This window comes from Mytilus californianus, unplaced genomic scaffold (assembly GCF_021869535.1).
Source record: "Mytilus californianus isolate M0D057914Y unplaced genomic scaffold, xbMytCali1.0.p SCAF_9, whole genome shotgun sequence".
In the NCBI taxonomy this organism is placed as follows: domain Eukaryota; kingdom Metazoa; phylum Mollusca; class Bivalvia; order Mytilida; family Mytilidae; genus Mytilus; species Mytilus californianus.
The window spans coordinates 58,234,499-58,258,978 of record NW_026262745.1 but is presented as its reverse complement, the minus strand read 5'-3'; the positions used below and the strand labels follow the sequence as shown (position 1 = coordinate 58,258,978).

The 24,480-nt window shown below is 31.6% G+C and overlaps 1 protein-coding gene across 1 annotated transcript; it reads right to left on the bottom strand.

The window, feature by feature from the left end:
- Positions 1 to 22,652: 22,652 nt before the first annotated feature.
- LOC127715970 (uncharacterized) lies at positions 22,653 to 24,164 on the bottom strand. The gene has a single exon (XM_052222071.1). It carries the CDS (start codon positions 24,162 to 24,164, stop codon positions 22,653 to 22,655), a length of 1,512 nt encoding a protein of 503 aa, XP_052078031.1.
- Positions 24,165 to 24,480: the final 316 nt, after the last annotated feature.

Sequence of the window (24,480 nt, the reverse complement as noted above, 5' to 3'; positions counted from 1 at the left end):
AAAAAAAAAAAGAATATTTTTGTTCGACTCATTTTTTTTTTTTTTTTACTTTGTCACATAAAAAAAGATAACTTAGATATAAGAGGAGATAACTCAAATAAAGTAACTTTTATAATAGAATGTGTTATGAAATTACCTATTTTATTTTGTAGCAAAAGACGAGTCCGGTGACCCCATTTTTTTCTTATCTGAAAGCATATTATTAGAGCTATCTTCTCATATTTAATCATGTTAATCTTCAAATTCTATGGTGTAGTTTTTCTTTTTATCACGCAGAATTGAATTTCCATGCATAATCTATACAAAATCTGACAATTGTGCACAACCTGTAGCGTGAAAAAAAAGTCAGGTGACCCATACTTTTTATTATATATTTGAAAAAAGCATAATTTAAACTTTATTTTGACACCTGATTAAAAAATCTAGGGATTTTAATTAAGAACCCCCATCTACCTTAAATGAGTTTCGTGTCACTATTTCAACGAAACCGACTATAATACTTTGCATTTATGCAAAACTGAAAACAACAATGCCGTTTATACTAGTGTTAATGTAGGTCAAAGTACGGCCTTCAACACGGAGCCTTGGCTCACACTGAACAGCAAGCTATAAAGAGCCCCCAAAAGACTAGTGCAAAACAATTCAAACAGGAAAACCAACCGTCTAATCTATATAAAAAAACGAGAAACGAGAAACACACCAACAAACGACAACCACTGAACAACAGGCTCCTGACTTAGGACAGGTGCATAAACATGCAACGGGTTTCAACGGTTTAACAGGCGCCAACATTCACCCTTACCTGAAACAGTGGTATACCATTACAACATAAACAGATACAAAATAAAATATATAAATTGAAATGACTTAACTCGATCAAAAAGACAATACACAAAAACAAGTAAATATGCACTGAACGAATATGTTTGATCTATGACACAATATAAATAAAAAGATGTTTCAATGTCAAAAAAACAACTTTAACCTAGAACAAAATTGCGTTAAATAAAGTAACGTACACAGGTTAATTTAAATATAATAATTGTGTTGCAAGGAGTACAGAAACATTTTTTTACAAAATAAATTTGTTTTTCAAAGGTTGTTTTAATGCTGTTTAGAATTTTTTTTTTTTTTTTATCACAGATGATGCATTGTTGCCCTAATGAAGCACCAAACAAGCATGTGCTCTTGAGCTATTGGTGGGGATGTCTTTTATTTTCGAATCAAATACCCGAAGCTCAGTTGTTCTAAGGCACCATTCAAAATGAACGAAACATTTTGTATATTGGCGATATTAACTTTTAAAATCGACAACTTTTATGACGATTTCTATTATAGCGTGTGAAACAAAAATTTATGGAGAAGTTGTACATCATTTAATATCCACTTGTTCTTAGAAATTGTAAAACATTCAAACATATCACATGTCAAACATGTGTAACCAAATATGCCAATCAATAAATCTTAGCTGTAAAAAAAACCAATAATAATGAATACACAAGAAACCACATGGGTTTGGGGTATCAACTGACGAGAATAAACCACGATGCTGTATATGGGTGGTTGATGTTAGCTTCATTTTTCTACAAATGAATGCAATATAATTATTCTCGTTTACTAATTTCATATTCTTTATCGACATTTACATCAGAAAAACTCTACCATGAACATAAAATGTCAGTAAAGCAACGTCAGTTGGCTAATTTGAAATCTTTTAGAAAGGAAGGAGCAATGCGAATATTTAAATATTTATTTGTAGACTCTGTAAAGTTTTCGACACATTCTTCTCTGATTCCTATTAAAATACGAATTTATGAATGCTATTTCTATTTCTATACCGCATCAAGTATACGCTTATTTCTGTCTTGTTTATGCCACTACCATCAGCGAATGTAAAGACTCTACGCGAAATCTGCAACGAACTATAGACAATAATTATGTTATGGTAGATATGAATTTTAATGCTGTATCTCACTACTTTCTTGGTACTGCTCTATGGTTGATAGGCGACAATCGATTCGCAAGACTAGCTGTTAATGATGCATTTGAATTATTTATTGAGTCGATATATGATGTAGGATTCACAAGAATGATTTAGATACAACCGATGTGTACAAACATATGTTTTTTTTTTATTTTGTGCAAGATGCATTTGGTGTATAGTTACCGTTTGTTAATTGCAGTATCATTTTCATTCATGTATAGATTTAGTTTCGTTTGATTATGAATAATAGAACATTTATGTTGAAATATTATTGAACATTGATCGTTTAATTATTTATTTAGGACAAACTAACATTGCGGTGGTTTCTTTTGTCATTCGACTTTATAATAATCTGAATCACAACGTTAAAATGACAAAGTTGACATTAATGATATATTGAAGCTTTATAAAATCAGTCAACCTCCTCTAATTGTAACCATGTACATCACGTTATTTTTTTTCATCGCATTTATTTTGACTTCTTGATACTAGTTTTATCATTGTTTATGCAGGATGCAGATCATCCGAACCTAGTTAACACATTAAAGTAGAATTTTTAGAAGCATGAGGAATCTTAAAATACATTTGAATTACGATTGCAATTTCCTTTTGGATATTTATTGGAGTTCTGTGGAGAAAGTTTATGTCAGTCAAGTAGCTAAACGAACAGTAAACTTTATATATTTTGGCGAGAGTTGTGTGTACAGAAACTAATGCAAATTAGTTTAACAGTCTAAGATTCCTCGTTATTTGTAAGATTTTCTTCGCAAATCATATATTTTGACAGACACCTTTTATTTCAAAATAAATCGGGTTGTATGCAGTTTACCGATCACAGATTTAAGGTTCTTCATTAAAAAAGAACATAGCATGTTTGACTCTGACGAGGTGTATGTAATTTTATTAGAACTCATTTTCAAAATTTATATGCCTGGTTAAAAAAACTTGTGTAAAGAAAAGATGATGCTAAGTCATTCGTATATGTTAGTCATGCATATAATTTACAATTTACGAAAAACGTATATGACATACATGAACCAACGACAACCACTGCATTAGTAGCTCCTGACTAGGGACACAGGCACATGGAGAATGTTACTGGACAACACATTTTTTGTGAGCGCCCAACCCTTCCCAAACCTGGGACAGTAGTATAACACGATAACAAACTGTAACAAGCAGTTGCAATTTGTTTAACTCAAAAAGTTGGTACGAGGCACAACACATTTAATTCGTGATGCCGGGGATTAATGTTCTGGGTTGGGTCTTGTGTTCCGTGTGTTTTCTCGTTTTTGCTATTGGATTGTCAGTTTGTTTTCGACTTATGCTTTTGAATATCCGTTTGCTATCTTTAGCCTCTCTTTTTAACATATTCTTAGATTTGGAGATATGTAAGTATATTGTGTATCGATAATTTTTATGGAAGATATGCTACTTTTTACTTAGAAATTTGCCAGAATATGTGTGAAGCATTTTTTTTATTTCATCAAACCCCTCCTGCATTCCTTATTACGTTTCTTGCCATGCTACATCCAGTTGAACATAAAAGAATACGTTAGATTGTAGTGGTAATGGTCTTATCTTGATATCATATTCGTTGAATAAATGAAAATGTGAACTTATAATAATTGTTTTGTAAATTTACATTACGAATGTCATGAGGCCTCAACTCTTATTTTATGTCTTCGTAGAATTAAAAACAAATAAATTCATGACGGTGGAACACGATTATAACATTTCCTTGCTGATTTATTTTAGGCAATATCTCTATGAACCGACACATTTTTATTGAATGTTTATGTCCTCAACATCTGTCGTCTTTCTGTAGATTTTCGTTTAGTTTTGCATTGTTATCTGTTTTTCAAATGCTAAATGTATTAAATGCATTTCAATTCGTGTGTCAGTGGGGGCATAGTTGTTTCAAGGATCAATACATCGTTTCGACTATCCAACATGAACTTGTTGAACGCTATATAGTATGTCCAACGCCACCGGTACTTTGATAACAGACGTGTTTCCTTCATTGAAGGTTTCCTACGTTTACAAAACAACTTTTTTACAGGAAATGACATGGACAACAAGGAGGTTTTAGGGAACAAAAGAAGATTATCATTCCGGTGCATTTGTGTCAGCTCACAGTTTTAGATAGAAGCCACCGAGTCGCTTTCATACTTTTTTTTTGTTTTAATTCAGCTTTTTGCATACGCCATGCATTGTATTTGTTATCGGAATTTTCTGTTTGATTTTGGATTTTAATATTTCGAATAATTTCTAAGCTAAGATTTCCTGACTTCTCTTTCCTTGTACAGAGAGTGCTACTCTCCCTTCCCTTCAATCTGCGATGAGAGATGGTTGGTGCTTTACACCTTTTTTTATCTTGGATAATGATTTTTTTGTATGTAACAATTAAACGCCGTGTTGATGCGTCACTTTTCCGATACACCCCTAAGCACAGTATACTACATCGGTATTATGTTTATATATAACGATACGTAGGAAATAGTGAGCCCACTGTATCCGGAACACCTGAGATCATCCCCAGTTTTTGATGGGGTTCGTGTTGCTCAGTCTTTAGTTTTCTATGTTGTGTTTTGTGTACTATTGTTTGTCTGTTAGTTTTTGTCTTCTTTTTTTTAGCCATGGCATTGTCAGTTTATTTTCGACTTATGAATTTGGATGTCCCTCTGGTATCTTTGTCTCTCTTTTATCGTTAATAATATTTTTACAAAAGAACTGTTAATAACATGCATAAGTAATTGCTTGACTTGCAATTGCAGAGTCATGAAAGCGAGACAGCGTCGGCGATTACTATTAAGGAACAGTTTTTATAATAAGTCCATTTCAAAAATACACTTTATTTGCCCCAGGTAGACGAATTGTAGTACAATGATGCATCATGGAAGATGTCTCTGCAACTGACAATATCAAAGTGCTTGATTTCTTGCTCTGTATAAAAATAAGAAGATTTGGTATGATTACAAATGATACAACTCTCCTCAAGAGACCAAATGATATATATATTAACAACTATAGCATGCATAGGTCACGGTACGGTTTTTAACAATGAGCAAAACGCATATTGCATAATCACCTATAAAAGGCTCCGAAATGACAAATGTAAAACAATTCAAACAGAAAACTAACGGCAAAATTTATGTATAAGATAATGAACGAAAAACAAATATGATGATATAATACTAAACCCCTAACGGGAGGGATTGTGCTTGATTTTCATATGACGAAGACATAATCTTTCAATCAGTTTAATTGAAGTCTGGAGCTGGCTTGTCAGTAACTGCCAGTAGGTCTTTGTTAACTTATGTATCATTGTCATTTTGCTTTGTTTCTTCTGTTACCTATTCTGACATCGGACTCAGACTTCTTTTAAGATGAGTTTCACTGTGCGTATTGCCGTGTGGTTGTTTATTCTACATTGGCTAGAGGTATACGAAACAAAACAAAACATTTTAACCCCGCTGCATTTTTTGTGCCTGTCCCAAGTCAGGAGCCTCTGGCCTTTGTTAGTCTTGAATGTGTTTTTTTAATTTTAGCTCATTTATATGTTTCGGAGTTTTGTGTGACATCCATTTTCTCTGAACTAGTACACGTTGTTGTTTAGGGGCCAGCCGAATCCCGCCTCCGGTAGCGGGATTTTCTCTCGCTGTGTTGAAGACCCATTGGTGGCCTTGGGCTGTATTCTGCTCTGTGGTCGAGTTGTTGTCTCTTTTACACATTCCCAATTTCCATTCTCAATTTTATTTAATTACAAAAATTGAGAAACAAGCAGTATATGTTTTGTATTTTCGACCTGATATTTAGGGTATTTCTTGAAATTATGTGAACCTAATACAACTCAAACATGAGCTATAAGAGGGTGGTATCAAAGATAATAAAATTTTAAAAAATACACCATTTTAAATTCAAACTACTGTTATTTACATTGTATTTGTGAGAGATTTAATAAAAGTTTTTCCAATGGCCTAATCAATCGTGGATGCGGATATAACTTCGCAGTCTCAAGGAACACGTGTCTGGCTGATTCATCGTCTCCAATTAACTGTAAAGCAGTACCAAGACAATATTAAGCTAATGATTTCAGAGTTACATCCTCTCCTATGAAATACTCTTCTGTTATTTTCAACTCAAGATCTCGAAGGGAATTTCGACATTCTCGCACATTGTTCAGATGGTGATGACACAGAAAAGACAAAAAATGTGCATAAACTACAGGCAGTACTTCAAAATTAGATTCTTCTGTTAACAGTTCCATAGGAATAAATGTATGAGTTGCAAAAATGACGTAATCTATTAGTACGGATTTCAAGAAACGCACCACTCCTTGCTTTTGTTCTAAGTGCCATTTGACTAGAAGACTTTGCGTGACAGACAATTCTGTTTCACGGAAAAGTTTTTCAAATGTACACTTCGATAATGCATACACAATGATTATAAGGGATTTTTTATATTGGTTTTCCATGTAGAAAAACGAAGCAAGCATCAGCCATCCAGAGACATTATCATGGGTTATGTTCATTAGTAGATAACTCAGACAAGTGTTGTGTTGTTTATATTAATTCTTATTACTGAGTACACTGCTCAGGTATATAGACTGTCATTTATTCTTGCACACCGTTGACATGAAATATGCATGAATGTATTTCATTTTTTTAGAATTACAAGACATTACATTATAAACCGATCTACTTACATTATTGTGTTCAACTCCAAATGCTGAGACACGAAAAAATATGTTTGACTTTAAAAATTTATTCATATCTTCATAATTCAAGAAACCTTGATCATGTTGATTGCTTTGAACGTTACACGACAAAACCAAAATATGAGATATTTGTTCAGAAAATAATATACATCGCCATCCATAGCTAAATACCACACGAAGTGTTTCAATCAAATTATCCCTATCCAGTCCTTCTGTCTTTTTCTCAAACATGTTATTTTCTGGAATAAAAAATGCAGACAAACTTGATACTGCACACAATAAATGAACCGACTAAAACAACTCATAAAACATGGTATCATATTGTCAGGTGTCCATACAGAGGGTTGTAATTCTTCTGATACCCAGAAAATTATCGTCTTTAGGTAATAAGAACACAGTAATCTTTACATCTACTATTAGTATTTATAACATCCTTTAAACGAATTTTCATGAGAGCATAACAAAGTAATTGAGTATGACTAAACGTATAGATAAGAAGTTTTTCTCCAACTGAGAATGAAATTCGCCATTCCAAATCCTCATGTGGTGACCTTTTGTCGGCAATAGGTACAAATAACAACCCATGGTTGATGATAATCTGCTTCGTATTTTCATGTGGCCATGAATTATTTGACCTACTAGTCCATCGTGATGCGGGCTTGATCCAAGATTTACTATGTAGGCAAAGAGCGATGTCAACTTCACCATTGGTGTCGGATATACAAGGTCCATGTACAGATAGAGCGAACTCGTTAAAAAATATTGTTTTGAATAAGACATTTGACAGATAAGTGTCCCTTCTAAATTGTTCGCATATGTTTTGAATGCCAGAATAAGGACTACTTACAAGACGTAACATTGCAAAACCTGGTTTTGTATCCTCTGTCATCAGTGACAAATACGGTTTTGTAGGATTGAAAACAATGGATGTTATGTTATCATGAACCTCGATGAATTGTAATACCCACATAATACCTAGATCACTACCAAGCATCTGCAGTCCTTCACCAAAACTACCACTGGCAATATCCACTCTTGTATTGTCCCTGGATACATTATCACAAACTGCATTCATTAACCGTATCGTTTGTACGTGATTTTCTGTTCCGACTATGCATTTGCAGATATAATAGTAAAGGGATAATGACACATCTGAAACCATAAATGTTCAAAATTATTAAATTTGATCATTAAAGGAATATCAATGTGAAACATATACCATGTTGAAGTGCACCCGGAAACGTAAGTCCTGTCTGCAAACGAATGATGTATACTGTTGCTCTAAAGTACTTTTTTGAAAAAAAAATGAAATAAGTCAGAAAAAAGGTTTATATACATCATGTACATGGAACTATATATATAAAACGAACTCCGCAGTATTTAAATGCGATAAACTATGACCTCTACGAAGACACCTTTGCCCGATAATTTGTAATCAACTTGGTCGGAATAACATATGTATACATTACTTTAAACTCTTTACATGCATTTTTTCATTATTGGTTCTTTAATTTTTCTGCTAAATAAATAACATAACTGCATAATAATGAAATGCTCAGAATGTTAGTGTATCACTTATTCTAAAAAGCAATAAAATGTTATCATTTACAATAAGGACCTTATTTAGCAATAATGCATTTTAATGCCGCTAGATGAGTTAATTTTCATGAAATGTAAATAATATAACAGTAAAGATATTTAAATGTTTGTTTGTGTTGATTAAGAGTGCAATTACTTCTTTATTTTAATGGAAATCATAAACCGCCATTTGTTCTTAGCACTTTCCTTTACATCGGGATGGGTTGTTTTTCATAAGATATAAGATACATGTAGGTTACTAAAATGTTGTTCACATTGTTTAAGAAAACCGATATTTATTTTTTTCATAAAAATAAATACACTTGTCTTTGCAATCAGTCATTTCAAATGCCTCTGAATGAGTTATTTTTATAAAATTTGAATAATCTATGGAGAATGATGCCTAAAAATATGTTTGTTTTGAAAAAGAGTGCAATTATTTCTTTATTTTAATAATATAAACCGTCATTTATTTAAAGTACCTTTGGTACATTGGATATGGCTGTTTTCCTAAAATATGATGAATATCAGAGAAAAGATACTAAAATTGTGTTTGCATTGTTAAAACATGCCAATATTTCTTCCTTTTATCAAACATAATTCACTTTTGTTTGCATCAGTTATTTTCAATGCATCTGGATAAGTTTTTTTTTATAAAATGTGAACAATATGAGGATAAAGATGCTGGAACTTTAGTTTGTGTTGAAAACAAATGCAGTCATTTTATTTATTTAAATGGAAATCATAAACCTCCATGGGTTTTTAGTACTTTTTGTATATTGGGATTGGTTGATTTTCATAAAACATGATGAATATCAGAGAAAAGATACTAAAATGTTAAACATTCAAATATTTCTTCTTTATAGCAAAATTAATGCACTTTTATTTGCAATCGGTCATTTTAAATGTACCTGAATATGTTATTTTTTCCAAGATGTGATTAAAATAAGGATACAGATGCTTACACTTTTGTGCTTGTTGAATAAGAATGCAAATATTTCTTTATTTAATTGGAAATCAAGAACCGCCATTGGATTTGTGTACATTTGGAACACCTGAGGATGGGTTGTTTTTTAGGATGAATATCAGAGAAGATTTACTAAAATTTGCTCACATTGTTTAAAAATGCCAATATTTCTTCCTTTTATCATACATAATGCACTGCTGTTTGCAATAAGTTTGAATGCATCTGGATATTTTTTTATAGAACTTGAATATTATAAGGATGAAAATGCTTAAACTTATGTGTGTGTTGAATAAAACTGACACTATTTCTTCAGCTAAATGACAATCATTCACCGTCATTGATTGTTGGTACTTTTTATACATATTAATGGGTTGTTTTTCATAAGATATGATAAATATCAGAGAAAACTCACTAAAATTTTGTTTGCATGGAAAGAAAATGTCCATTTTTCTCCTTTTAATGAAAGTCAATGACTTTTTTTGCAATCAGTTGTTTCAAATGCCCCTTGATGAGTTACTTTTATAAAATGTGAAAAATCTAAGGATAACGATGCGTTAACTTATGTGTGTGTTGAATAAAACTGCAACTATTTCCTTATTATTATGGAAATCATGAACAGCCACTGGATTTTTGTACTTTTTGTAAATCATGATGGTTCTTTAAAAAAAAAACAATATGAAAAATATCAGAGAAAAAGTGCTAAAAGTTTGTGCCCATATGTCTTCCTTTTATCAAAACCAATGCACTGTTGTTTGCAATCAGTCATTTTAAATCCATCTGGATAAGTTATTTTGTTAATATGAAAATATTATAAGGGTAAAGCTTATTCATCTTTTGTTTTTTATTGAACATGTTGAATAAGAATGCAATTAATTCTTTATTTTAAATGAAATCATGAACCGCCATTGGAATGTTATACTTTCCATACATCAGAATTTTTTTTTTTTTTAAATATAATAAATATCAGAGAAATGATATTAAAATGTTGTTTGCATTGTTAAAAAATACCAATATTTCTTCCATTTCTAAAAACAAAGGCACTTTTGTTTGTAATCAGTTATTTTAAATGCTTCTAGATTAGATAAGTTATTTTTTTTTAATAAATTGTTATAAAATAAGGATACAAATAGTTAGTTGTTTTTTGTATTGCATAATAGTGCATGTATTTCTTCAAATAAGGATTATAAACTATATTAAAATTTATTGAAAATAAGTAACCATCATTGGATATAAATATTTGTGTACATCGGGATGGTTTGTTTTCCATAAATATGATGAATTTAAGAGAAAATATACTTTTAATTTTGTTTGATTTTAAGAGTGTCTCCCCTCTTGTTTATCCTATTGAAAACTATGCACCGACATTTTCAATATTTGATTGTTTGATTTTTAAGAGCATTTTTGACAAATTTAATAGATTTTTGCAATCGCAGTAAAAAAATATATTAACGACAATCGACAATCGCAATTCTTTGATAACATTTTAATGTTAGTTTTATCTGCATATGTCACCTCTCTTCTAGCGAACAGTAAATTTTATTTGTGAAAACTTTGCTGAATGATTAATAATAAACGATCCTTATTTGTCCGTGGCGCCATTTTAATTAAATGAAACGCAACTACAATTTCGAAATTTGTAAGCGTTCAACATTCGACGTAGCAGAGTTCAATCCGTCAGAAAGGTCATTTAAACCAATCCGTCCGATCAGTCAAATTTGTTCACTATCAGTATGACGGATTAGTGACGTGAGTTTGACGCAAACTTGACTGATCGATAACTGATCGATGATTGCTGACTGATCGCTGAAATAGTAACAACTAATAACCCGAACAAAATGAGAAAGTCTTTCAAAAGGAAAATGAGATTTCGATTTGTTTTTTTCAAAAACATGAAATTAACTAACGTAACGTATGCTCAATTCATAAGGCTGGGATTTTCAGTTGGAAATCCTTTCTGTAATTGTAAATTATAAGCACACGTTCACTTGACACACAAACAGTCGCGTTAACTTTGTGGAGCGTGATGTTTCAATATTTAATGAATAAGTTACGTGTTCACACGTTTTGAACATTGGTATATGAACATATTTAAAAACGAACAAATAAAGTTTAAAGTAATCTATTATTCCGACTTCTGTGTGAATTAGCAAACGAGTAAAATCTGATTTGCCAAGCGGTTTCGAATAACTTAATTTAAAGATTGAGGCACGCGTTATTACCATGCTTAGGAAAAACAAATAAGTTGTTACCTCATTTACATAGCAATTTTTCATGTAAAAAAAGCAGAAAATATACCAAAAGTATATTAAAATCACAAGTGGAAGACAACATGACAACACCATGGCAAAAAAAAAAAACGAAATTTGACGAAAAGACCAAAAATAGTCTACCAAACACAACATAAAAAGTCAATAATGAGAAACCAAAACTCAAAGAAAAACCGGGGATGATCTTAGGTGCCCAGGAAGGGTTGGCAGATCCTTTGTCATACTTGACACTCGTCGTGTTACTTCTATAAATTACATTAATAATGCATTTGAAATGATTATGCAATACGCCTAAGCGCAATGATAATTGCCTCTTATCTAACCCTTAAACATAGCCAAATTAATTAACCGTTTGTCCTTTGAAATGTTGTCAACATAAAACACATATCAAATTTTGCTTTTTCTTATTGATTTATTGCAATAAGTTATACGAGGGATTTTTATTTAAGATTTTTTTTTATTTAACATTCACTTAATGTTTAAATTCTACACATCTATATCACAGTCGTGAAAGTTTTATATTGCTTCAATGTTCGGGCAATTACTGATTGTCGCAATGGTCATTACATTTAGTTATTGTTTGATGCTTGAAATTTAGATCATCATCTCCAAAGAGAGCATTGAACAGAACAACTTGCAGTGATGTTTACTTTCTATCTGCCCGATTTGCAATATGTATAGCTTGGTGCTTTTCCGTTGGAATTTGTGGATACTTATCATAAATACAAACACCATATTCCTTCATTTCAAACAAATTATGCATAGCTCGTATATATTAGTTAAAGTGTTGTTTTGTTTAGTACAACTGTTACCGGATATGGGTTTTATCCATTTCGGTACTTTAGTTTCTACGTATATTTTTTTTAGTTTTTTTACGAATAGACAAATGAAAGTTGATCGGGTATTTCATATTTAATTGTAAAAATATTAATACAAAATTGTTGATTATAATTGTATTCCTTTTCACCAGTCATCATTGTTTTATTTCTAAATATCAAATTGAAGCTACAAATATGTTTGTATGGCAACATTTGATCAATAAGGGGATTTAAGGGAGGTATACATAATAATAATAATACAAAAAAACCTACCTTTAATTTCCATTATTTCTTTAAAATCTCCGGTCTAATTAAATACAAAGCATCAAACTCTCCAAACACATAAACTTGAAAAATACACACGGCTTATTGATTCAAGCAATTTTATATTAATAACACTACTTAACATAACATCAGTCTATTACATTGCATTTAAATGTACATATCCTCTACAGGTTAATATAACACAATCTTTTGTTACACTACTACATTAAATTTAGACAAAGTTCTTCTGTAATGTATCTTTCTTGTTCTGTTGAAAGTTGGCAATATAGACATTATCAGGTATTTGTGCATACCTAACTAAGTTACATTTTACATGCAATATGCCGCTCATAACTAACGAAACGTATTATTTCTTTTTTTAAACATAAAATGTGTAATGACCAAGTTTCTATATGACGGCAAACTGCAATGTGTTACAGTAATTTGTTCATGCTTAAACATCCTGACAACGAATGTTTAGATTAACAGCAAATAGTGTATATAAAGAGAGATATCCCACGGGATTAGGCTAAAGTGAGCTATTGTTGAATGCAAGGAACATGTGCCTGGAAATGAAGCAGAATGCAGCTAATTATTTTGTTTAGGATTTAAAATATTTCAATTATATATTTAGGCCGTCAATAGGTATCATTCATAGAAACCGTTCCTGTCTTAAAGCATAAACATAACTCCAAAATGTATGAACGCATTTTTACTCAACAATATTTGTTTTGTAATCTTAATCTTGTAATTAATGCAGAGGTAGGATAATATTGTTCAAAAGGAAAGATATACCATGTTAAACATCATCGACTTCATGCGTGTTTATTTGGCTGGTGATCTCCCTGATTTATTTTCATATATTTGCAAAAATCGTGTTTTTGTTAACATATGAATATTATTCACGTCTTTTTTAATTTAGCAATTAAGCCCTTGATTACTCAAAACAAATATAAAAGTCCTAAATGGTGAAATGGGGAATCATTTATAGATAGATACAAATTGCCTTGCATAAGAGGAAATGCTATATTGAAAAGAGTTAAATTGCATGCAATGTCGTCCAAACGTGAATTGTACTTTTAATGAAAAAAAAACCTGCTAACCCTCCGGAGCACCTGATATCACCCCAAATGTTTGGTGGGGTTCGTGTTGCTTAGTCTTTATTTTTCTATGTTGTGTTTTCGTACTATTTTTTGCCTGTTGGTCTTTTTCTTTTTTAGCCATGACGTTTTCAGTTTATTTTCGACTTGTGAGTTTGAATGTCCCACTGGTATCGTTTGCCTCTCTTTTTCGTTGTAAACCGATTTTTTTTTTTAATTTCCCCAGAAACAAGCAATGAAGAGCTGGTGTATCTTAAATTGGCAAAAAGGTTAAAAAGTGCTTTAGTGAATTTTAATTATAACAAATTATGATTTTTGCTCACTTGTCCGAAAAGTACTCTTTCATTTAACATGTTTAAGTTCTGTTCTGAAAAATGTGCAAGGAAATAAAAATAAAAATGAAACAGAATGTTACAGAATTGACCGGAACAAAACAATTAGAAAAAAAAAGAACAGTTATAGTAAAAGTTTAATGGGCTGCAAGTATCAGATTTTACAAAATGATTTTTACTTTTCAACTGATTTTTATACTTTGTGACTATGTCGTACTGTGTTCACCATTGTCCCATGCTAGGGGGAGGGTTTGGCTCAAGCAAACATGTTTAACCCCGCCACATTCTATGTGTGCCTGTCCAGTCCCAATCCAGGCGTTTGTAATTCTTTTGTTGCTGTGTATCATATTTGTTTTTGTTTGTTGCTGTGTATTATATTTGTTTTTGTTTGTTTCTGTGTATCATATTGGTTTTTCGTTTATTGTTTTATACACAAGTCAGGTTGTTAGTTTTCTCGTTTGCACTGTTGCATTGTTTAACAATTGTCATTTCGGGGCATTTAATAGCCTACTATGCGTATGGGTTTTGCTTATTGTTAAATGCCGTACGACCTATAGTTATAAAATTCTATCTCATTGGTTTTTCGAAGACAGATGTCTCATTAGCAATCATACCACATCTTATTTATGTTGTGATCTGTATATCTACTGTTTGTACCTTATTTTTTGAAGTGTTCGTAAACTTTTCTTTAGAATATGCTGTGTCATAGCCAGATTGTCACCTTATTACTAGCAAGGAAAACCATTTGAGGCTGAGACGTCGAGGCTTCAGAGCGGCTCAAAGACGATGATGCGGATTAGGAGTGAAAGGTTCAAGGGCAAAACAGTTTTAAGCATTTAGAGTTGCAAAAAATTGAATTCTAAAAAAGTTTTGCTTGATTAATTGTTGTTTGCTCAATGTCCAGTGACAGATATTTCATGCATATTTTTGAAGAATTACAGTAATCCAACAGATACATGTAGGCTCTGCAGATTGAGTTGTTATTATAATGGTTCTCTTATGCAGAGAGAGTGACTGTCTCTCTTTACAAGGCATCAGAATGATTGTTCTATTTAGACCTGACGTGGCTGCGTATTTATACATCCCTGATGCAGTTAAACTGACAAACCAATGGGTTTTACTGCACGTCAGATTGTAGAAATCCATCCGAGTATGATTATATTTCTAGACCCCAAGTAAGCTCTTGGGGTTTATTGGGGTTTATTAAAAACAAGAACATATCAGCAAAAAAATCCAAAAAGAAGGTTCTGCAAAATGAATCGTCAAGAATAAAAAAAGGGGGGGGGGTTGAAATGCCTATTGGAAAAGAGGTTAAGATGGATAGTCGGGACAAAAAGATCCACGTATAAATAATGTACTAACTCATCAGAGAGATTTTCTCCCTAAACGAGGCATGGAGTTGAACGTCCCCCCCATATAATTTGCGATAAATTATTTTGTAAATAATACAGGGTTACTCCTACGTTTTAAATTAAACTTTTTTACTTGAAACAAATGAAAATTTGTTGATTTAAAAAATATTTTGTCATGTTTGTATTTTGTTTCATTCTGACATGTATGTCCGTTTATATTTTTTTCCGCACTTTACAAAGGTACCAGCGGTGTTTGGTGGTAAACAAAACTGATTCAGCTTGTGGAAGTCTTAACCGATTTTGACCAGTCCAAATAATTATGACTTAGCAGTTTGAGCTTTAGGTTATAGAGCAAAATTTAGGATCAAGCTGACCATCTACTCACTAAACGACGTATTTATGAACAGTTGAATAATTAATACAATAAGATCTATAATAAAGTTCATCAATATTTATGTTTTTAAGTCATTGGATACGCACGTCTTTCTTGTAGTGGAATTAAAAGGATATTTATTTGTGTCTTTAAGTGAGATTTCGGGAGAGAAAAAAAAAACTAGTATTTATGCATATATGTTAATGAATTATGTGTGTTTTTCGTTTTATAAATCTTGGATGTATAGTCGTCTCAGAAAAATGAAATGGTACAACTAGAATAAATTTCCAGGTATGTGACACTCTAGTCTAGGTTACATAACTAATAAAGGTTAGCTCGATTATAAGTTATATCTGAAACAAAATATGATTCTATATTTCAAACCATTCTACATGTTCTATTAATTCAAATAAAATTAATTCATAAAACAGTGTTTCATGCATAACCAAACATTTTTCTTTCCCTTTGCTCATAACAAAGAACAAAAATGTTATGCTTTTTAGATGAGTCTTAAATAGCAATACAAGCAAACAAAAATACTTTTCATTCTTCCCTATTATAAGAAAGGAAGCAAAAAGTTTAGAAAAAAACCCGCGTGATTAAAAACATTTCTGGATTCCGTTTTGTAATTCTTTTACAAATGAAAGGTGTAGGTATGAATTAGATATTATTCTTTTCGAACTCTCTGTATGTTTACATCGAGCTCACCGTATAATTAGCAAAAAATTCTTTTTAAAATAATTGATTAAACCAGTTTGTGTTGTTTAATTTTGATAATTTATCCCGTAAATGTTTCGTAAACTTTTCTATGTAGTCTTTTGTGAACGTGTCTTGTCTCGTCTTTTGTTTGTTGTCATGACGTCGTCAGGTTTTCCTCGACTAGTGGAAAAACATCGTATTAGTTTCAACAGATACTTCATTGTACTTGGTTTATTCAGCAGCAAACTTGGCCACAATCATCATGGGGATATCTAGTTTAAAAAATGGGTCCAAGGACCCCCCTGCCAACCAAGATGGCCGACATGGCTAAACATAGAACGTAGGGGTAAAATGCAAGTTGTGTCTATATTTGGAAAACCGTTATGTATAGAGAAAATCTGATAGAAGCAAAATGTTCAGAATGTTGAGCTCTACCAATTGACTATAAAACTGTCAGACCACTTCTTATAGGAGTTATTGCCCTTAAATGACAAATTTTTATTTTTGCCTATTATCTTGAAAGCTATAATAGATAGGGAGAAACTTTAAATTGCAAAAATTATCAGCAGGACAATTTCTACAAAAAGGTATCATGGTCGAAATCATTAGCCGACTCCTTATTAGAGTTATTGCCTTTTTGTGACGATTTTTATCATTTTTTTTGTGTTTTTGCCTTATATCTTAAAAATTATAATAGATAGATAGAAACTTGAATAATCCAAAATGATTAGCAAGACAAGATCTGCAATTAAGAGATATTGAGGAAATCTTCCGACGACTCCTTATTGGAGTTATTGCCCTTTAATGCAGATTTTTACAATTTTATTTGCGTTTTGCCTTACATGATAAAAATTATAATAGATACATAGACACTTTAAATCATAAAAATGATCAGCAAGGCAAGATCTACTAACAAGTCAAATTTTACCATTAAAGGTAATAGACTGTCCTTAAATTAGGATTTCGTTTACCCTCTTTTGTGTTTTGAGCAAAGACGAAAGGAGATAGAGAAAAAACTAGACAGATTAAATGATCAGCAATACAGGATCAACAAAACAGAGATTTTTGTCATGAATTCTATTATCGTCTACAATGGTGGATAGTGTCCTTTGTGGAATATGCAAATATACCAAGGTGAGCGACACATGCTCCTTAGAGCTCTAGTTTGTATATATATATACATTAGTATACGTCTCTGGTAATTGTAAATGAGTTGGTGATGGTTTTTGAACAACCTTTATTTTTATAACGTGTTCCTTTTCAAATTATCATTTACTGAACAGATATAATATTGTTTTCATCTTTTACTTTCCTCTGCATATAACAAATTAGAGACAGAGGCTATATTTCGCTCCTCTGTATCAGGTATTCCTGCATTGTTACAAAACAAAAAGATCTAGGTTGTACATTGTAATGCTTCCTACATCAATCAGTATAAATTCCTTTGTTCTGAGTTTATAAATCATAATACATATTGTTAAAAGGGTAATTAACCCAGGTGCTTAATCATAGGGTTAGTATTGGGCAAGGGGCATCTTGGGTGACGGTACAACGAACCAATGACTCTAAATGATTCCAATACTTTTATTACATGTTCTACGTACACACGCCTGCTCTTGTGCAGTCTGTTAAATTTTCCGATGTGCCTTTTTTCCTTTGCATCTGCCCATATAGGATACAAAGCTTTTGCGTGACAATGAAATTTCATCATACATTTCAAATATGTATAGCTAGGAGCCTTTCCGTGGCTTTTGTAAAACACACGCCGATACATCATTTCAAACAAAATAAGCATTACTCTTACATATACTAATGTGTTTTTGTTTTTTTTAGAATATATATGTTATAGGAATTGGGTTTCCCATTTCAGTGCTTTCGTTGTTATCTTTATATACAGCTAAATGAGCAATAGAACGACGAAATTTTATAAGGTATAAGTATTTATTATTAAAAAAATAAAAACAAAATTATTAATCATTAATGTTTTCCATGGATTTACAAAGTTGCTTTTATTGGAAAATTTGATCAGTAAATCAAATGAGAAATAAATAAGAACAATAGAAACAAAGGTTTTCCTTTCACTTCCATTATTTCTGTACAATCTCTGGTCTCAAAAACGGTGAAGAAATGTCCTTTGAAATAAATATACAAAATACACACAGAGTTTTGATTAAAAAAAAAAACTTAATAAAAATGTACTTATAATAAGTTCAGTCTACTGCGTCGTATATAAATCAAATTACCTGTACATGTAAATATATATATAATGTTCGTGTTTCGAAATGCTTTTTACTCGACGTCGACACAATAGACTTTAAATAAGGGAACTGTTTCAAAACATCAAATATATGACCTGTATATTAATTCAATATTGTTTTTTTATAAAAGAGAATGTGCCCTTCGGAAACATTATTATAGACAATTTTATTAGTCCGCATGGAACGAAAATTTAATATTATGAACTCCATGAGAAATAAATGGTATAGGTTCTTTAACATCTCAGAGAGCTCAGTGTCGAATCTAGTAGCAGAAAGATGCGAAAGATTTTTGTAACGATTCAATGCCAAAAAATACTATATTTTCCAACCAAAAGTGATGTACGCCCTCAAAATGCATCCATAAAAGGAGGAGAATATGTTCGGTGTATATCATATCAACTTTTGTTCAAATGATCAGGCAGCAGAGCTTACCTTAAAGTTTGCATACAGACAGTCTATTTGAAGACGTGTGTAATAAGGATGATTGCCGTTATAATCAATATTACTGATTTCTAATCATTTTAATTAAACAGTACAAAAAAAAAAAAAAACAAAAAAAAAAAAAAAAAAAAAAAACGAGTGTGTGTATATGGGTAGAATAAAAAGGTTTACAAACATTTATATCTTTAATAGCTTAAGTGTTTTAAAGTTTTAGAAACTTTAAAATTTATTTTAAACCTTTCCAATTGTGAGATTGGTTCATTGATCGATATGTGTATAACGTCACTTTTAGTACTAATGTTCTATTTCGTGGCGATCAGTTTTTATTGGTGCCGGAAGCCGCAGTACCCGGAATGAACCACCGACCTTCGGTATGAAAACTTACAATCCTAATCAATTGGAGTCGAGCGCAAAGAACCAATGTCATCATCCACGGTTTGTGACACATCATATGTGTCTGCTATACAACTTATGTTTCAAATATCAAAAAAACATATGTCAAACGAGACAGTGTGTTGCGGACATGAAAATGTAAAAAAAAAGTATGTTGACCTTGATGTCAAAGGTCAAGGTCATTTGACAGTCATGATTTTATGCGATACATGGTTATATTGTAATACACCTTTATACCAAATATCATAAGCCAGTGTCAAAAGATAAAAAAAAGTGTTCATGTTTAAATACACAGATTATCGAGAAAAATACGTGAACACTACACATATTTATTCTGTTGCCATGGTAAGGGTATAACCCAAGCATAAAAATCATCAAAGTAGTAGCACATATCTAAATCTTTACAGATTCATTTAATACATTAAAACAATAAAAAATGCCAGGTGTTTATGTTGATCTTTTTAAAAAGCATCCCAAAAATGCTAACAATGATTCTTTTAGACCAAACTGAGTCTAAAATTAAAGAGGAAGAATTCAATAATCCTTTTTTAAATGAAAATCTTAAAGTTTTAAAAATATATTACAACTCATTTGTATAATTTCTTTCACTGAGCAAGACCTGGTGAGTGATATTTTACTTATACTTTATTATTAAGAAAAAACAATGCAACGTAACCACTTCAGAATAATAATTTTCTCAGCAACATCAATTCGAAATAGAATATCTATCACATTTAAGATGTAGACATTGCAATTTAGACGAATTAGAACATCTAAAAGGTAAAAAAAAAGTATTTTTTGCGAATTTCCATTAAATGATATGATAGATACATCCCGATTTCAAAATATATCAGTTTGGGTAGTTCTTTACGGCAAAATTTAGAAATAACAAAAATAATTCTGTTTTATGAGTGGTATAGATCTAAGAATATGGCAAAATCAATTGATTTTGGGCAGGTCATCACAGCTAAAAATATATATCACTGTCTCAAAATAAATTCCTTTGACGTGTTACAGTTTCGTATATACTCGACGCTTGGGTTGACAATGTAGACTTTAAATGTAGTTAAAGTATCAAAAAACAAAAAGATTTAAAGATTTACATTACATGGGGTATGTTGTTCTACATCTCGTTAAACTAATTAATTAAATCTTGTGTAAATACTGACCCTTCGGAAACATTATTACTGAAAAATATTCCATTACATATATTCCGTAATATCAATTCCATGCACAATATTTCTTCAATTTGGAACACTGAAATTCTTTGCCCAACCTTATCAATCAAATCAATATATATACTTGCTATTTTTCAGGCATGCGGATGGATACGCAGGCGAACGGGATAGGTACACTTTGTGTGTAATAGACATCCCGTCAGGTTTTCACAAATAGATTTTAGACTTTGAAAATGCATGTATTTAAATAAAACATGTAAATACATAAAACACATCTTTTTTTTATTCGTTTCGGATATTAATTGTAGACATTTGTTAGGTTGAAACTTCGTGATCTTTGGCAAATATGTACATATGACCAATATGATACCCGATGACCCAGCGAGCCCCTATTAAACTTTGCAAATGATCTAAATTATACAAATCTGTTTTAAACCTACTCGGGAATGTATCTTCATTGTTTGTTTCCATTCACAACATCTGTTATAGTAAACAAGAAAACATGATCATGATGATAATATGTGAATTTGATCTCTGCTATCAACCATATTTTCATTGAATTTGAATTTGTACTTTTTCATATAAACTTTCAAGTATTGAGGAAGGTACAAACATTACATTTCATACATGTTGGTATGCAAATTCATCCCTAGAGTAATGGTCCTTTTATAGATATCCTCGATTATCAGTAGAGACGTGACTGCAGTTAGAACCTGGAAGATTTACTGTTTCACTTACTCAATATTACAATAATGCAATAAGAGACTGCAGTAGTCTTTCTTTTTTAATAATCTGAATTGTGTTCAAAACAGTCATTTTAAATGTATTAACATGTTTAAGCCGAAGCGTTTACACGGTCATATTTGAATGAATTTAAAGTTTTTTTAACGTATTCAAATGATAATTGTTTGTTTCACAACTTGTTTGCTGAAAGTCATGATAAACCGTGTGGTTGAATTTTATGAAGATTTGTAGAGAACTTTGTAGACATCAAACGAGGGAAAAAAATTTCCAGCAGCATATAAAATATTTTTTTGCTGCTACTGTAATAAAAACTGTGGAACTTCGTTGAAAATGCTTTTATTGCAAATATATACAAACAAGCAAAACATGTTTTATATTTTAAACCTGATATTTGTGGTATTTCATGAAATTGACAACATTTCAAAGTACTGATATATTTGTTCATACATTGTACCTTAATTTGGCATCATAATGTTCATTCTAAAACTCAATTGTCTCAAGACTGCAGATTTTGTTCTTAAGTCTGATGATATACACGTTTGTTATCCTCTTTAAATGTTACCCATTGCCAACGTTTTTTTTCTTTCTGTGAAATAATAGTTATTTGCAAAGATATTTTTGATAAATAATTCACGTTTCTCTACCAGTGAAATTTTACGTGTCTAAAAACAACTTTTAACACTCAATTTAATTAAAAAAGAGCAACCATGTGTATGTGACTAATTGTAGTCATTCGGCTGGCTATTTTATGATGTTGAACAAAAAATTAATAAGATTTAAATATATTAACAGTAGAATTAGCCACGTAAATTTTCTTTTTCATCAATATGACCAAGCATGTACTTCTTCGTTCAAGACATTTGTTTATAAAAAAGCTATCATAGAAAGTCGTCTTAAATACCTAAGAAAGTATGAATACGGATATAATTTCACAGTCTCAGTGAAAGCTTTTTTGGCTGATACATTGTCTCCCATTAACTGTAAAGCAGTACCCAAACAGTAGTACGATATTGATTTAAGACCTGTATCGCCAATAAAATAGTCTTCGGCAATTGTCAAATGGAGATCTCGGCAGGAATTTCGACATTTTCGCACGTTGTTCAGATGGTAATAACATAGGAAAGACAAAAAATGTTCGAAAACTACAGGCGGTATTATAACACAGTCTATGTCAATAAGCAGTTCTATAGGAATAAATGTACCAGTTTTAAAATTGACAGGATCTGCCAGTACAAATTTAAGGGAACGCACCACTCCTTGTTTTCTAACTGCATGCCATTTGAGTAGACGACGGACAGAGCTGCTCCGCGGAATAGTTTGTCAGGTGTACACTTCGAGAGTGCATACAAAATAATTATGAGAGAATTCCTGTATTGTTTTGCTTTGTAAAAAAAAGAAGCAATCTTCAACCACTCCGATACCGTATCATGGTTTATGCTCATTAGTAGATAACTCATACAAGTGTTGTATTGTTTATATCGATTCTTATTACTTAGTGCACTGGTCAGGGGGATGGACTCACATGTATTGTAGCACACCAATGACACGAAATATGCATGAAGATATTTCAATTTCTTGGAATTATAAGCCATAATGTAATATACAGCTTTACTGAAGTAGTTCTGTTTACCCTGCACAGAATCAACACCTACAAATATGTTTGACCTTAACAGTTTATTTATGTCTTTAAAATACATGTAACTGTCATTATTTTGAATGTTGCATGACAAAACCGAAACATGTGATATTTGTCTTGAAAAGAAAATGCATTGCCATCCATAGCCAAATAAAACACGGAGTGTATCAATTAAATTATCCCAATCATGTCCTTCAATCTGATTTTCAAACAAATTATTTCCTGGAATGAAATATTGCGGACAAACTTGATACTGCACACAATAAATCAGCCGACGGAAACATCTCATAAAACAAGGTATCAAATTGTCAGGTGTCCATACAGAAAGTTGTAATTCTTCTGATATCCAGAACATTATTGTCTTCAGGTAATAAGAACACAATAAATCTTTACATCTACTATCAGTATTTATTAAATCTTTTAAAAGAATTTTCATGAGCGCATAACACAGTAACTGCGTATGACTAAATGTATAAAGTAGAAGTTTTTCTCCAACTGAGAATGACATTCTCCATTCTAGTTCCTCGTGTGGTGACCCTTTAAAACCAATTGGTACAAAAAGCACACCATGATTAATGATCATCTGCTTTGTATTTTGAGTTGGCCATGAATTAGTTGACCTCATAGTCCATTGTGACGCAGACGTGACCCAATATTTACTATGAAGGCAATGAGCATTGTCAAAAGCACCTTCTATGTCGGATACACAAGGTCCATGTACAACGGGCATAGTCTCGTCTAAAAACCTGTTCTTGAATAAGGTATTTGACAAATAATTGTCCCCTCTGAATTGTTCACAAATTTTACGCACGAAGGCATGACGACTGCTGATAAGACGTAACATAACATAACCTAGTTTTGAATCCTCTGTCAACAGTGAAACATGCGTTTTTGTAGAATCGAAAACAATAGATGTTATATCATCATGAACCTCGACATATTTCATTACAAACATAATATCTAGATCACTACCAATCATCTGCAGTCCTTCACCAAAACTCCCGCTGGTAATGATCACTTTTCTGTCGTCACTCGATAAATTATCAGAAACTGTATTCATTAATCTTAATGTATTTACGTGATTTTCAGATCCAACTATGTTTTTGCATAGATATTGGTAAAGGGATATTGAAATATCTGAAACAATAAAGGTTCAACATCATTAAATGTAAATTTAAAAGGCATATCACAGTGAATTATATATCATGTTTAAGTGCACTCGAAAACATATGCCCTGTCTGAATGCAAATGATGATTATTATAAGGTACCTTTTTGGTAAAAAAATAACAGGTCAGGAAAAATGTGTATAGATGGATGCTTATCAAATACATCGTGTAACTGTTAATGTGTCACTGGAAAATTAACGTAAAAGCCA

What these genes read in the sequence shown, in the direction of transcription:
- LOC127715970 (XM_052222071.1), bottom strand. Translation starts at nt 24,164, where the DNA reads ATGAATACAGTTTCTGATAATTTATCGAGTGACGACAGAAAAGTGATC.